The sequence below is a fragment of the Ochotona curzoniae genome, unplaced genomic scaffold, assembly GCF_017591425.1.
Source record: "Ochotona curzoniae isolate NIBS_2020 unplaced genomic scaffold, NIBS_Ocur_1.0 contig_3432, whole genome shotgun sequence".
Classification (NCBI taxonomy): Eukaryota; Metazoa; Chordata; class Mammalia; order Lagomorpha; family Ochotonidae; genus Ochotona; species Ochotona curzoniae.
In genome coordinates, this window is record NW_024465859.1 from 16,466,108 (window position 1) to 16,482,037 (window position 15,930).

Here is a 15,930-nt window from a genome sequence, read left to right on the forward strand (position 1 = left end):
TTAAATTCCCTCTTTCTTTGGTTCAGCTGTAATTTTTCTTCATGGTGAAAATCATGTACTGGTACCTACCATAAAGGTTATTAAAAGGACTGGATATTATAAATTTTTGTGTTTTGCTAATATAACTCTAATATGATGAATATTGACATCTTCAGGCTTTATACTTTTTCTGAGTCTCATGCACTGTCACACTGAACTGTCTCAAATTATCCAAGGAAGCTTGATATTAAAAGCATTTACTCTTGTTGCCAACTTTCCCAAGTTAGAAATAGGTATTATTTTAAGTCATTGGTTAATTCTGGTCCGTATTACTTGCTATCACTACTAGCAATGAGATTCAAGCAGTAAGATGGTTTAAAGAATAAAGGCAGCAATTGCCGGGAAGTAAATGTTATTAATGGAATGCTCAACAATTTTCATTTGGATTCTGGGAAGTTGATTTCTGAGATACAGAATCATCAGTCTTAAAACCAGACATATCAAGGCAAACTGGGCCAAATTGTTCACCTTACTACAGGAAAATGCTTTATTTTGCTGTTTTTTATCGACAACATCAAGAATCACTTGAATTCATGGTGATCATGTGAAAAAATGTATCCTATTATGAAAATTACACAATCATTTTTTAAACAATTAGATTTTATCCATTTCTCTCCTATGATGTTCCTCCATCCTTTCTATTCTGCTCACGAGTTCAAAATATTAATAATTCTACATATAGACAAATTAATCATTCAGGAACAATTTGAATGTTTAACTTGAAACATTTTTATAATGCTCAAACATAGATGGAAGTACTTTCCATGCTATAAAGCATCTCTGTTTTATTTGTGCATTTTCTTTTGAATTTCTAATAGCATGTATCTCATTTGGCAAGTCTGTCATTCTTTTCTTGCCATAGATTATGCACTTCTTCTTTTTAATGTTAGTGCTTGCTAACATGAATTTTAAAAATAATTACAAATTGGTGCCCAGTGTGGTAGCCTAGTGGCTTAAGTCCTCACCTTGCATGCGCCAGGATCCCATATGTGCACAGGTTCTAATTCCAGCAGCTCTGCTTCCCACCCAGCAGCCTGCTTGTGACCTGGGAAAACAGTCAAGGATGGCCCAAAGCCTTGGGATTCTGCCCCTACACAGGACACCTGGAAGAGGCTCTGGGCTCCTTGCTTCAGATCAGCTCACTGGGGCCACTTGGGGAGTGAATCATCAGACGAAAGAGCTTCCTCTCTATCTCTCCTCCTCTCTGTATATCTGACTTTCCAATAAAAATTGAATAAATATTTTTAAAATAATTGCAAATTGATCGTACTATGTATTACAAATTATGTTTTGTAGGAGTTTAATGATGTCAGTAAAATGAAACTACAGTGGCCTATAAATCAGATTTTTATATCATTAGTAATTTACTCATTGATGAATAAGCTATCTGTTGGCACTTGTATGATAAATACAGATATATTTGTGTTCATAATCATATATACATTATATATATGGTAATCTGATGCTTTTAAAAATGTTTTATATGTCGTGACATTGCTCATTTTCTTAAGAGATAGAAGCGATGCTAAGCATAAGAATGCCTCAGTTTTGCTAAGTGGGCTTTCAGAGTAGAAGTCAAAGAGGCACCACTTCAACAATGCCCAGGAAATAACTTACCTATAGAAATCTGTTTCTCATGTATTATCTAGATTTGAACTCATGATTGTTCTGTGTTCATCACTAGTGACAGATTTCATTTTTTTTCCTACTCTTCTTGAAAAACAACACACTGAGAAATGAAATCAGCAACCAAATGAATTTCCACATGTGAAAAAGTTACTGCTTGAACAACAAAAGTTTGAGTTGTTTGAGTATATGAACATAACAACTAGCTACATTAGAATGACTTGTTCACAATATTTAAAAATGCTCCTGATTGCATAGTTCACATCCGTAGGGTCAGAATGGAGCTCATCTTGCAGCTGTCCGTGTGTCCTGCATAGCATCTGTATAGTATGAGCTGGTATGCTTGAGGGCTGCTGGAAAGAAGCTGTACTATTTTCCATTTTATTTTGTAAAACTTTTTACATTTTTTTTACATAAAAAACTAGGTGTGGGACCTAAAATTCCAAATCAACATTTGATTTTCAAGCCATTCTAAAAATTATGTTGATTAATTTTTAGAATGAATGATTTAGTTAGCATAGAAACTCAAGATGTCCCTATTATTGCACAGTATGATCCAGAGATTTTAATATTACCAAAATGGTAACTATAATTAGTGGCCTGGATGTTTCATTTCTTTCTTTAAGATAATCATATAGTTTATAAATCTAGCAATTGTGCCTAATTAGCAATTGCTAAGTTCCATTTTGTGCTACATTTAATGTAAAACTAAGAGCTAAGTAAGTAAGGGTATTAACTAGTTCTCTTTAAGAATTTGATTTGTGGGCATAATAAATGCTAAGGGACTTGCAATGAGATTCTCTCATGATAACCGAGTTAGGAAGCTGTTCTAGCAATTTCTCAATGAAGCACACAGATCAGAATGGGTTCCATTCCTACTGCAGAGATCAGACACTCCTGAAGCATCAAATATATCCTTTCAGTGAGATTAACAAAAAATGATACATTCATCCATTTACATCACCCAGAGAAAGACAAGACTCTTGTCATACGGCAAGCCAAATAGTCATTTAGAATCAATTGTATACTAAAGTGAAGCGTTAATAATCTGTATCATGAAAACAAATGAAGGCTTCAGGCTCTGAAGTTTCTTAAGTCCTAGTTTTGTGTATTTTCTGTATATATATATATATATATGTACGTATATATGCATTCATATGTATATATACATATATATGCTCTGAAGTTTCATAAATTCTGGTTTATGTATTTTCTGCAGATATGTATATATATACACATATATGTATGTATATATGCATGAGTGCATATACATATATGCATATGATCATTTATTTTACATAAATAAATTTATAAAACAATTTTGTCAATATTATGTTCTTCTATTAATGTAACTTTATTGTCTATCTTGCATCATTCACTACTTTTCTTTTTTTATGTATATAGGACAAAAACAAAAGTAACCAGTAGTTTTAATGACTAATGTTAAATATCTGTGATAAAATGTAATAGAGTGTGATATATTCTTTACATTTCTTCAATAATGTTAAGACGCATTCTGTGAATGCCTCATTCATTGTCTGAATCTGGGTCCTCACTGACAGTATGCTACATTAATTCTAAATAATTTCTCTTATTTCACAGATCCAGATGTATCTTTTTCTATATCCTGTGTAACCTAAGAAGACAACAATGTCCCAGCTGTTTCCTATATAATATGGTTAAAATTTGTATTTCTTTTTTTTTTTTAAGATTTATTTATTTTTATTGGAAAGGCAGATATACAGAGAGGAGGAGAGACAGAGAGGAGGATCTTTCATCTGATGAGTCACTCCCAAGCGGCCTTAACAGTTGGAGCTGAGCCAATCTGAAGGCAGGAGCCAGGAGCTCTTCCAGGTCTCCCACGCAGGTGCAGGGTCCCAAAGCTTTGGGTCATCCTTGGCTGCTTTCCCAGGCCACAAGCAGGGAATTGGATGGAAAGCAAGCCCGCCAGGATTAGAACTGGCACCCATATGGGATCCTGGTGTGTGCAAGGCGAGGACCTTAACCACTATGCTACCAGGCTAGGTCCAGAATTTGTATTTCTTACAAAAATCAGCAAAAAAAAGTACCATGGTTTCTTGAAGGCCACATTTTCATCTCATTATTATCAGTAGTAGCTGATATACAGAAACTACATTGTACTGAAATATAAGGATACATATAAAATTTATGAGATTTGACTTTCTCTACTGTTGTATTTTATGAAATACAAGCAAACCGCTTCCTAGGAAGCTGTGAGTTCTAATCCAATAATGCGCATGCTATGTTGGTCACATTTAATGACATCACTCTCCTCAAGATCTTTATTAAAATTAGTCATCTGAAACATGGAATAAGTAATTGAATCTACTATTCCAAAACAGTATTGCTTCAGATGGGGACACTGTATTTGCAAGCATTCATCTACTTTTTGCACTTATCTAAATATCTTAAAAATTATCTAAAAATGACCAGAAACCAATCATTTCATTTTCACCTTGATCAGTATGGAAATGTTGATACTCTTGAACATCTACTTAATTTTTTTTTTTTTTTTTTATGTTTCAGTAAATCATATTCTAAAATTTCCTTTCTCAGGTCCAGCTTTGTAGCCTAGTGGTTAAAGTTCTCACCTTGTCCACAACTGTATAAGCGCCAATTCTAATCCTGGCAGACTAGCTTCCCATCCAGTTCTCTGCTTGTGGCCTGAGAAAGCAGTTGAAGATGGCCCAAAGCCTTGGGCCCTGCACCCACGTGGAAGACCCAGAAGAGGCTCTGAGCTCCTGGCCTCGGAATGACTCAACTCTGGCTATTGTGGCCACTTCTGGAATAAGTCAGTGGATGGAAGATCTTCCTCTCTGTCTCTTCTCCTATCTTTATATCTTACTTTCCAATAAAAATAAATTTTAAAAATTCTTAAGAAATAAATTAAAAAATTCCTTTCTCCTTCTGCTTACTCAAAGTAAATAACCTTTTCACAATCATTATTTTTCAGCATATATTCATGCAATTTTCATAAAGCATTTAGCCTTTTTATTATAAAGTTTGAATAATTGACTAGTCATAATTTCTATGTCCAAACATTATTGATAATTAGTTCATGACCAAATACCCCATTTCAATTATTCAGAAAAGTGATATTTGATTTGAAAGTATCCAGAATGGGGGGAAATTATTAAAGCTAAAATAAGGCTTTGTGTTTATTATGCCATGGCAAACGTATCTGGACAAGGCCCAAAGAGTTGAAGAGAAATTCATACTGAAAGGTGGAAGAGAGAAACAGCATTCAGTCCTCTTCTTTCCAAAGCATTTTTGAAGTTTCTCTGTTGCGAATTGTACACATTTGGAAGGAAATACATCAACACACATATACACACCAAATTTATCATTAGGTTATTTCAACTTGCTTACTTGTAAATTCGGTATATTTGATGTACATAGTTTAAAATATTGACATCCTGCTTCTCTTGACAGAATAAAAGGAATAGACGGAGCAATTTGTTTTTCTGTAAGGATATGTCTGGTCTTCAGTCACAAGGGCTTTCTGTCGAACTGAGTGTGTGATGCTCACCAACCATCAGGAGCTGGGGGATAAATATCATCCAGAACAAAGACAGACGCTTTGCAAACCATAAGATATTTAGACTTCATTTTCATTTCTTTTATGAAATCTATTTATAGTACCTCAATCCTCACTTCTAAAACCTTTAATAAAGGTCTTTTGTTAAAAAAAAAATTCTAGGTTTACCATGAAGACAAGTTTGCTTATTTCAATCTTTTATCTCTATATGCTTTTTTTTTTTTTGCTAAAATCTATTCATTAGCACTACAAGAACTTCCTTGGAATGAACCATATGCTTCAGATTCTAATATTACATTCCTTGCGTGAGTTCACCTTGCATTCTATTTGCTGGCTTGTGTCTCATTGTTCAGCCACCTTCCAACGACAAGGCTAATTGCACAGTAGGATTCACCACGTAATAATTATTGGCTCAAAGTGAAAGTAAATTCTGGTCTGCTGAGAACAGACCAGGCTGCTTTGCCTTTTTGACTTATACTACTCTTGCGTGTACTAGCTCTTGCTTACCCACACCGTCGTTCCTTGATGTCGATGTGTGTTAGTGTGTGTATGATCTGTAGGTTGTGAATTCATTCTTGGGTGTATTCATTACTGAACAACATGGCAAATAAGGCAGCGTTTGTTTTCCCTCTTTGTGTGTGTGTGGGTGTGTGGTTTTCACAGTCAAAAACAACTGTGATGTGTTTGTAACAAAATGAGATAGGAGAGAAGGAAGGACAAAACCAAATAATAGGGGCCGGCACTGTGTGGCCTAGCACCTAAAATCCTTACCTCCGACACACCCCTGGATCCCATATGGGTGCCGATTCTAATTCTGGCAGCCCTGCTTCCCATCCAGCTCCCTGCTTGTGGCCTGGGAAAGCAGCCAAGGACTGCCCAAAGCTTTGGGACCCTGCACCCACATGGGAGACCTGGAAGAGGCTCCTGGCTTCTGGCTTTAGATCAACACAGCACCAGCCATTGTAGTCACTTGGAGAGTGAATCATCAGGTGGAAGATATTTCTGTCTGTCTCTCCTCCTTTGTATTTATCTGATTTTGCAATAAAAATAAATAAATCTTTAAACAGAAAGGCTGATCAAAAAACAAACCAAGAGTTTAGTGTGTTTTAATTCATTTGCTATAATTTCCTCCCATTTTTCTGACCCACTTTACGAGTAACGAATGGTTTTTCGCCCCTGGAAAACACAACCCTGTTGTGAGGCCCCATCTGCAGAGTTAAATGTGCGTATGTAAGTTGCTCTTGCAATACAAATTGGTGTTTTCTTTAGCCTGGTCATTTCTTGTTTTCTCATTGAAATTTTAAGTTTCAAGGTCAATAGACAGTTCTGTATGTAACCAATTTGATTTTCATAGGTAAAGACAGAAGGCACACACAAAATACAAAGGTACAAAAGACAACCAATCCCTTTTAAATTGGAAGTTAGTGTATGTCGTGTTATTTAAAATTCCCCTTATTTCTCAAAATAAATCCTCTATAAATATCACTACCTGAACACAGTCGTCTCCTTTTGTACATCCAACCTTCACAATGAATCTGCACCCCCTTCCTGACACTTCGCACTCTGCATTTGCAGGCAGATAATCAACTCTGCTAGGAAAACTATGGAAGCAACCATGAACCTAGGTGGTTGTGCAACAACAATAACCTAATATTTGGAAGCCTCATAGTCTGAATTCGTAGTCTTCCATCAAAATTAGAGCCTCCTCCAGTAACACATTGAGATTACTTCTTTAGTCATTTCTTGGGATAGATTGGAAATGATGAAAGAAAATTAACAAAGTCTTGTCAATTGTATACCCAGATTACTAGAATTGGAGTTTAACACACAGTAAGTCTGTAATAATTATTGTTGACTTGAGAGAAATTCGTTAACACTAAAAATCATTCTTTTTCAACTACACATAGTTTAAAATACTTTCACCTATTTTGATTACATCTTTTCTATCAAATGCAATAAAATGTAATGAAGCTTTCTTCTAAATGGAGTGGAATTTACTTCACAAAATCATTATTTTAGAATCTGAGCATTCTATAAGTGATTATAAGGAAAAAATACCACAGCATCCTTGAGTACAAATCCAAAATTCAAGTCAGGTAGTCAAATGTGAGCCTTCCAAGAGTGATATTATGAGAAAAGAATACTGTAGTATTTTCTTTCTTAAAAATTAAGAAATTTAATAACCTTCAATTTTCTCACATGTAAACCATACTACAAATGAGTTTTGTCGAGGTACAGAAAAACGAACAATATTTTATTTATAATCGTATCTTTAGCTTTTGAACTACAAATTCGGGTTCTAGAATTTTTCAAAAGTCATAGGTTTTATAGATGCTCATATGTAAATTAATGTGTTGTTTGATCACTTTTTTTCATTTCCATAGGATGGTCTTCCTCATAAATACAGAACAGGTCATTACATGAAAAATATAAGATCTTGCATTTTCTCCTTATTCTCTCTTAAAAATCTATTTCTAATATTGCATTCCCCACTGGACTGTTTTATAAGGTCATGAGGGAAAAAGAAAAAAGAAGGTAAAGGGAAAGAGAGAGGGGAAATAGACTGGATCTCACCACTTGAAATCACCATAAAAATCTCAAAGTGTAACAGAATTCTTACAAAATTTCCTAGACCAGTTCTTTAGGGAATTGAGATCTATGAAAAAATATGGCAATCAGGGAAAAGAGGGAGGAGATGTAGAAGAACTGAAACGAAGTGCAGCACAAACAGGTTCGGAGGAATACACATCATTTTGTCTGCGTTAGATCACAATAGAATTTTTAATAAATAAATTTCTTTTCTTTTTGTTTTTTTTTTGTAAAGACACTTTTTTGAAACAGTAGATTTAGCCCAGTCATTTGTGTCATTTTTTAATAAACTGTCTTTTTATAATTGTTTGTTTTCTGTGACTCTGTAATAAATGTTTTAAATTTGAGTCTCTTGTACATTGTCTTTAGAGTTCATTCGAATCAATAACGGTTCATGCACTGAACTGTGTATTGAATTTATTGTGTTAACTGTTGTTGTGTGATTGAAGGGAGATTTGTAAGAGTTATAGTGATTTAAGTGCTCATGCTCAATAGCAGGCATGGGCAGGTGGCTTTCCATGGGCGTGTCCCCTGTAATCTCATCATCCACATTGATGATCTCAACAGTCCTCGTGGGGGCATGATGGTTTTGCCGATGGTGCTGCTTCCTCATCTTGTAGAAAATGACCAACATCACTGCAGCCATGAGTGTGATGGCCACGAAACACCCAATGATGATTTTGGTAGTCTTCATGACTTCATCTATTCCTGGAATCCCACTGTTTATGTCAGTCACTGGGATTGTGTATGTCTTTTCTGTTGACCTTGTGCTCTGTGGCATGAGAGAAGTGGTAACATTGGTGGTTTCCCAATCAATCACTGGAGTGGGGCCTATGTTGTTATCTGTGGTCCTTGCCTCATCCTGAGAAGGCTCCATAGTCTCTACCGTGACGGTGGAAAAGTAAGAGAAGGGAGTAGTGCTTGCTGCAGTAACATTCAGAGTGGCTGAAGCAGTAGTATTTCCAACAGAATTACTCACCATACAAGTGTACATGCCCGTATCTTGCACTGTTACATTCGTAAAATTTAACGTACCATCACTGAGCACAGCTATCCGCACTTTGTATGCCCCATGTGTCATGACTGTTCCATTTGGAGTAATCCAAGATACAGATGTCAGGGACGTGGAAGCCCGACACTTCAGCTCAGCTGCCATGCCTTCAGTGACGTTGAGGTCTGCAGGGGGCTCCACAATCACAGGAGCATAGCATGTAAAGTAATTCTGGTCGAGTTCCCCAATATACCTCCCTTTCAGATTGGGAGGTGTGTTGCACCGGGCACAACAAGCTGTGTTGGAGGGAGCCATGTCTTTTATCCACCAGCTAAGCCACAGTATGTCACAATTACAGTTCCAAGGGTTGTGATGTAAGTGTATCCGCTCTAGGTGATGCAAAGGTGTGAAGAGGTCATGAGGCAGTAATGTTAGATTGTTGTGTGCCAGGTTGATCTCAACTAGTGACTGCAGATTATCAAAGGCATTCCGTTCAATCACTTGAATCTGGGACTGTATCATCCACAGTTTTTGAAGGTGCATTAATCCCTGGAAAGAGCCAGGCCTGATGGCAGACAAATGGTTCCCAGAAAGATCCAGCTCATCTAGTTTTATGAGCGGTGTGAGGTTAGGGATTTCCCGAAGGTTGCACATGGCAAGGTTCAAATACCTCAAGTTGGACAGACCTTCAAAGGCACCTTCTGAGATATATGAAAGCCTTTTTAATTCCCCTAAGTCTAGTCGGCGCAAAGAAGGTATTCTGTTAAAAGCATAAGAAGGGATGCTTTCAATGGGGTTGTTTCTCAGCCAAAGCTCCTTCAGTTTAGACAAATATACAAAAGCTCCATTTGGGATGGTAGTAAGACGATTGTCAAAGAGTTCCAAAGTGTTAAGATTCGCCAGACCATTAAAGGCCCCAATTTCAATGGTTCTAATATGGTTTCTGCTCAACTGCAGAATTTCTAGGTGCCTCAAGTGTTTGAAGCTGTTCACTTTGATGACCTGGATTTGGTTCTCATGTAGGTTCAGCAGTCGCGTGTTTGTGGAAATACCATCCGGAACCTCACGCAGGTTTTTCCGTACACAAATCACCTTGCTGAACTGGTTGCTGCAGGAGCACACCGAGGGGCAGGTTTGAGCCCTTACGAGACCGGCCACCACCAGAAGTTGAAGAGCCAGCAGCACCACAAGCAGAGGGTCAAGTAGGGCCCTGTTAAACCTAGGACCTATCATTATCTGCTGTGGATGTAAGGTCATCTTGTTCAACATTCATAATTTAACTGGTGTTGGTCCTTCTGGAGTTCACTCTGCAAGACAGAAAAAAAAGGGGGGGGCATTAAATCTCTTCCCAATATTTGTCTCGAGTCAGTGATACCATATGTCAGCTAAACTCATCATTGTCAGACTTAGCAAAACAAAGGTTATAGGAAAGATAAATTTAATATCCTTCATTGCATTATGTGAACTGGATGATGGGAAAATATGTATGCCAGAAGTATAATCATAGAGAAATAGGCCAATGCATTGATAGACCTAGCTCTGTTTACCAGATGAATCTATAAAAACGACTATGTGATCATTGCTGTTAGCCTCCATTCCCTTACCTGATATGAAATGTTCATAAGATAGAACTTCTGGTCTACACAAAAAACTAAACACTTCATTGAACAATTAGCAATGGCTCATATTTTAATGGAAGTTGTTCAATGCTCCAAACACCACAGATCATTGTCTTCACAAACAATCCTATCTTGAAATGAGAAGGAAATTTACACAACACAGTGAAAAACTAAAATCAAGAAATTCAGATTAGTGAAGTCGGCCCTTCTAAACATGACACCTTTTATAGTTGCTTAGGTTGTACACCTGTGAAGTGGGCGTGATACTTTCTAATTTCCACAGTATTCCTCTGGTCCATGAAATGCCATTATCTTCACTTATAAAAATTAAAAAAGAAGAAATGAAATGATGGAGTACCATATGAGAAGTTGCATGACTCGTAAGTATAAAACTAAGGCAGAGATGCTCATTAGATCGATCCAAATGAGCACACTCTAAAGCAATCCATAGAGATGTTGCTATGGGTACAAAAGCAAACACCAAGTATGTATTTTGAAAGCTTTTGATGACATCACAAGAAAAACAAAAACACGAATTCCCATGAGATGCAGCAAAAACAGTGTTGAAAGGGACATTTACAACATCAGGTGCTTACAAACAATCGAAATGTTTCGTGTGTATGAACTATTTTTTAAAAACTTAAATTAGCTTTTGTCTGGACGTGCCCTTACCTTTAAACACTGGTAACATAAAGTACTTAGAAATAGTAAATGCATATATATATGCACAAATGAATTTCAAGAGTTCACGTATGAAAAATCATTATAGTCTAGCTTTCTGAGATATAACTGAAGTCATTTCCTATGTAATATAATGTTTATTTATGAAAAATTATGATGACAGGATTGTACATTTTTTCTCTTGCCTTACTAGTTTTTAGTAGATTTGTAGTCTGCATACTTTCCAGCACAAGAAGGAGTTCCAAAGCAGCCTGTGTCAAGCACTGTCTGTCCCAACTGAACGACCTTACCCTGGGCTGGGTAACTCGGTAGTAACTACTTCCACTCTCAGCAACCAGTCTGTCTTTTATGAATCTCTTAGGGAAAAAAAAGGAGGAGTGGGGGAGAAAGACCACATTCCAGTTATAACAGATACTAATATAGGAAATATTTTATGACATTTTGGTCAGTTGCTTACCCATTCTATGGCTCAGTAGCTTATCTCCACTTAACAAAAGAAAGCTAGAATAATAATATAATTAAATCCTTGTGGTTTTGGCGAATAAAGTTAGTTAATTCAGTAAAAGTACTTAAGATATTGCATCTTCCTTTGCCAGAACTCAACAAACCTTAGGTATTATTATAATTTCTATTTTTGTTAGCCATATATCTTGACAAATACACAAAGTATAAAGACAGAAATATAAGCTTTACTTCTGAGGGAATCTAATTGACACATGTAGACAAAAGAATGAAGCCCAACAATAAATGTTCATCCTATGAGACAAGGTCATATTTGCACGAAAATGCTAATGGCAAGCAATTTAATTTCGCCTGAGAAACTGGAAAATTAAGGAAAGAAGAGTATTTTAGGCAGAAGCATCAGCCTAAGCAAAGATTATGACCCGTAAAAAATCCTGGCACATTTGGGGAACAATGAAATGTTTTCACTGGCAAAAGAAAGGAGTGGGTGAGAAAGTGGAAAAGGAAGTTACAACAAGATTGGGTCTAAGTGCTGAGAATTGGTTGTGTTGATCTAAAAAATAACAATCTATCCCACCGGAAATGTATTTGGTTTTACAATGTAATGTTATTGACACACTTGGGTCGATAATATTGAACTAACTTGGGAAAGAAGGAGATTCAGAAGAATCCAGGAACAAAGAACAAGTGGGAGGATCTTCCAGTTGTGAAATCTCTGACTTAGACAGAAGTCAGTGTCAGAGAAGCTCAATTCCATGGTCCTTACTTCCATGCCCACCACCCAAGGTATCGACAGTGCAGGACTGGCTCCACTTTGCTAATATTTCTTCTATCATGAGTGAAGCACTCAATATAAATTAGTGTTTGTGAGAAACCGCATCCACATAGCATACGCGATGGAGAAGAGGATTGTTTCCAATAACAGGAGACAGAATCTGGCATTATCAACCCTTAAACATACCCTCACATTCACATCATCACTGGAAGACCTTGGTCTTAAGATGGTGATGAAGCTGTTTTCTGGTGTCCGATATTTATTTTTCTTCACTAGATCAATAGTTTCTGGGTTGGTGCTTCTATGGAGGTCCTCCCCCACCAACAAACCTGCTTTTCCTCATGGCTACTGCAACTCCAGCTTGACTTTTCATGCCAATCCTGACACCGTTTTTGCCTGTGTCTCTTTACACCATGGAGGTAGGTCATATGTGATGTTTTCATTTTAAAATGATTCTTGATATTGTAAAAAGAAAAACAGTTACTATCTATTACAACTCTTTGTAGAGACATAATTATATGTTCACATGCATTATGCCTTACTGTCTTATCTTCTGATGTGTGTGTGTGTGTCTGTCTGTCTTTTGGAACCTTAATGATCCTGGAGAAACTGCCCCTCCATGGAGTAGATAATTCCGTAGATCACTTGCCTACAAATGCAATACTGAGATACAAACCATTGAGTCTAAAGGTCAAACTCAAGCCCGATCTTTTTAGGTTCTCACAGGGTAATCATAGCTAGGTCTCTATCACACTGCCATAGTCATGTCACATCTAGTTATCAGGTGTCAATGAGCAGTATTTATGTCCCTGCTGTTGAAACCACGCAATCCATCACACCTGTTACCCTGACTTCTCTCAAAAAGAACAAATGTTGGCTATATTTTCATTGCAAAGTTAACTTGCTTTCTGGTGACCATAGCCATTGAAAAATTTCCCAATTGTGTGATTTAATGTAATTTCACATATAATTTCTTTGCTTACAATGCATTCTTCCTTAAAGTTATTGATTTATAGTTGGGGATGTATAAACCAATGAATGATTTAAGGGTTACTCTTTTGATAACACACTTCCTACTCCTCCTATATCATGTAACCTGACACTCTTCAGACTTCTGCGGAAACAAACCAAAACAAAACAAAACAACCAGGTGACTGTAAAATATCACAGTAGTGAAAATATCATTCTATATTCTGCCATTTGCTACCTTTCCTATCTTCAACACAATGTACAGTGGTCACAAGGAGGTTTCCTGGGTTCATGTTCCTGTTTGAGCTCTCACAAAACAAAATTTGGGCGAGCTTCATCACTTCTCTGAATATCATTTCGTCACTTTCTCCATCTGTTGAATGAGAATCCAGGCCCAACTGAAAAGTTGTTGTTGCTAATTTCCCATAATGCAAGATGACCTCAAATGTTTATAGAAAATACATGATTTTTCACAAGATCTCTTTGAACACATTTCTTACGCATGGACTTCAAAATTTGGGGCAGCAAAATAAGCATTTTTAATATTATTTTCTATGAAGTGTTTTAAGTATCCATGCATACAAAAAATTACTGGCTCTTTAGAAGAAATTTGATATTTCATAAAAACTCAGTGTCTGCCTTTTATACATGAAGAACAATAATAAACTAAATTCACTGTTTTGGTCAGGATTAATCAACATGACAAAGTAATATAATATCAGTAAAAGGTGCATTCAGGTGAATATTGTTGCATTTTATATTGTATCTCCTTTCTGAATTCTCAGGCCTTGTTTTATTTTCTATTTCTTGCTTACCTCAAGGTCTTTGTGCCATTGCAATTAATGAGATTTCTAGTAAATCAGTCATAAGAAACAATGTATGAGTTATAGCCTGTTCAAAGTTAATTTACAACCTACTGCAACTAGTATATGGTATATGCACTGAATCAACTACACTACTATTCACAGAAGGTTTTCTACTCTAAAATCTAACTTGTGCTACTCTATGTCAAAAACTGGGCTTCAACATTGTTTCATAAGATGCTTTTGTCGAATCAAAAGGAGACATATTTCAAGGTATGCTCTATCCATTGCAATGTCATATAACAGCCTTGATGAACAAACGGAATTGTGTGTTGAATTAAACTGTGATGTGTGTACTCTTGCCCCAGAAGGATATCCTGGCTTTGTTAAAAGATCTTTCCTTGTGCCTATCCACTTTTCAGAGCACTGTTAGCCCAATGAGAGATGCAGAAAGAACCAAAATCCAAGCTAATGGGGATGCTTTATTTGCACAGCATCATTGCTAAATCAGGACAAGCTATGTCTAGACAGTGGATTACTTTGAACAAAAGCTTGGAGAAATATGAATTCAGTAAATCAACATTCGTCTTTCCCTTCCTTCCCACACATGCACATGTATTTTGAGTAAGCTTGTCTAACCAGAAAATTCATTTCTCCTTAGCAGGGAGACTCTAAAGCATTTCTCATCTACAACATCTTGACTTGCTCGTCCATTGTTCCTCATAGCATTTTTATGCTCTTTTGGGATTCTCCTGTCAAAGAAAATAGCTTCATTAATACTTATAAGAACTTTCTCAAAGATTTCTCATCACTCTCACAGAAAATTTTAATAGAAGTTTTTGTTCATTGAAAACAATGAAATTTTACCATTTGCTACAAAATGGTCCCAACTAGAGAACATTATGCTCAATGAAGTAAATCAATTCCTAAAGTACAAATTTCATATATTCTATCTGATATAAGGCAACATTCATGCAAAATAACAAATAGATATAGAAATAGACAAATAGAAAATTACACATACTTGTTCACATACATATATCTATTTCTTCACATAGAAATAGATAAAGATATTCTCATAGAAGAACTGTATAATGCAAGCTAACATATCACAAAGCAACAATATCTTGCAATATGCATTTCTACTGCTGAAATTATCTAGTGAAATATACTTCAATAATATGATGCTAGATTTTTCTGCCTTCATACCTACAATAGCATGGTGTGCATGAGTAGGACAATCTTGAATTTGCAACTGTTGCTAGAGGACTGCACTGCTGTAATAATAAGGTGGGAAGAGAGAGACAGGGAAATCCCTTGACCTACAACTCTGTATCATAGAAAAATCATAAAAATAATTTTTAAAAACCAAAGACATACTTTCATGTAAAAGTTTTGACTCCTGTGTTACCTTATTGTTTGCAACAATTCTGCATTGCTATAGGGCTTACAGAGTCCTAATCAAGTTCTCACCTCAAAGAATTTTCCTGAAACAAAAATTTCAATTTTCTTTAAATGCTGACCTAATCTTCACTGTGCCATTCATTAATATGAGTGACCCAGTATTTGTATGGTAGATTACCCCTACCGAATTAAGCAAGAAACTTAGCCATTTCTTACTAATAGTTCAGACTAGCAATACATTGAAAGTTACCTTTGACAATAATAAATATGAATTATTAATTTAAAAGATTCTGGAACCTCACATTAAGTCTCTGTGTCTCTGCCCCTTATTCTCTTTTCAAAGAAATGATGTTGGAACATTTGTTCTCCCACTTAAAAAAAATGAGGAGAACAAAGAAGAAAGAAAGTTAGAA

At 36.2% G+C, this 15,930-nt stretch overlaps 1 protein-coding gene across 1 annotated transcript; it reads right to left on the bottom strand.

Annotated features, from left to right (window-relative positions):
* Positions 1–8,098: 8,098 nt before the first annotated feature.
* LRRC4C (leucine rich repeat containing 4C) lies at positions 8,099–10,073 on the bottom strand. Its single transcript, XM_040980322.1, has one exon. The coding sequence runs from the start codon at positions 10,071–10,073 to the stop codon at positions 8,151–8,153; it is 1,923 nt and encodes a 640-aa protein (XP_040836256.1). The 3' UTR covers positions 8,099–8,150.
* Between the last annotated feature and the right edge of the window lie 5,857 nt (positions 10,074–15,930).

What these genes read in the sequence shown, in the direction of transcription:
- LRRC4C (XM_040980322.1), bottom strand. Translation starts at nt 10,073, where the DNA reads ATGTTGAACAAGATGACCTTACATCCACAGCAGATAATGATAGGTCCT.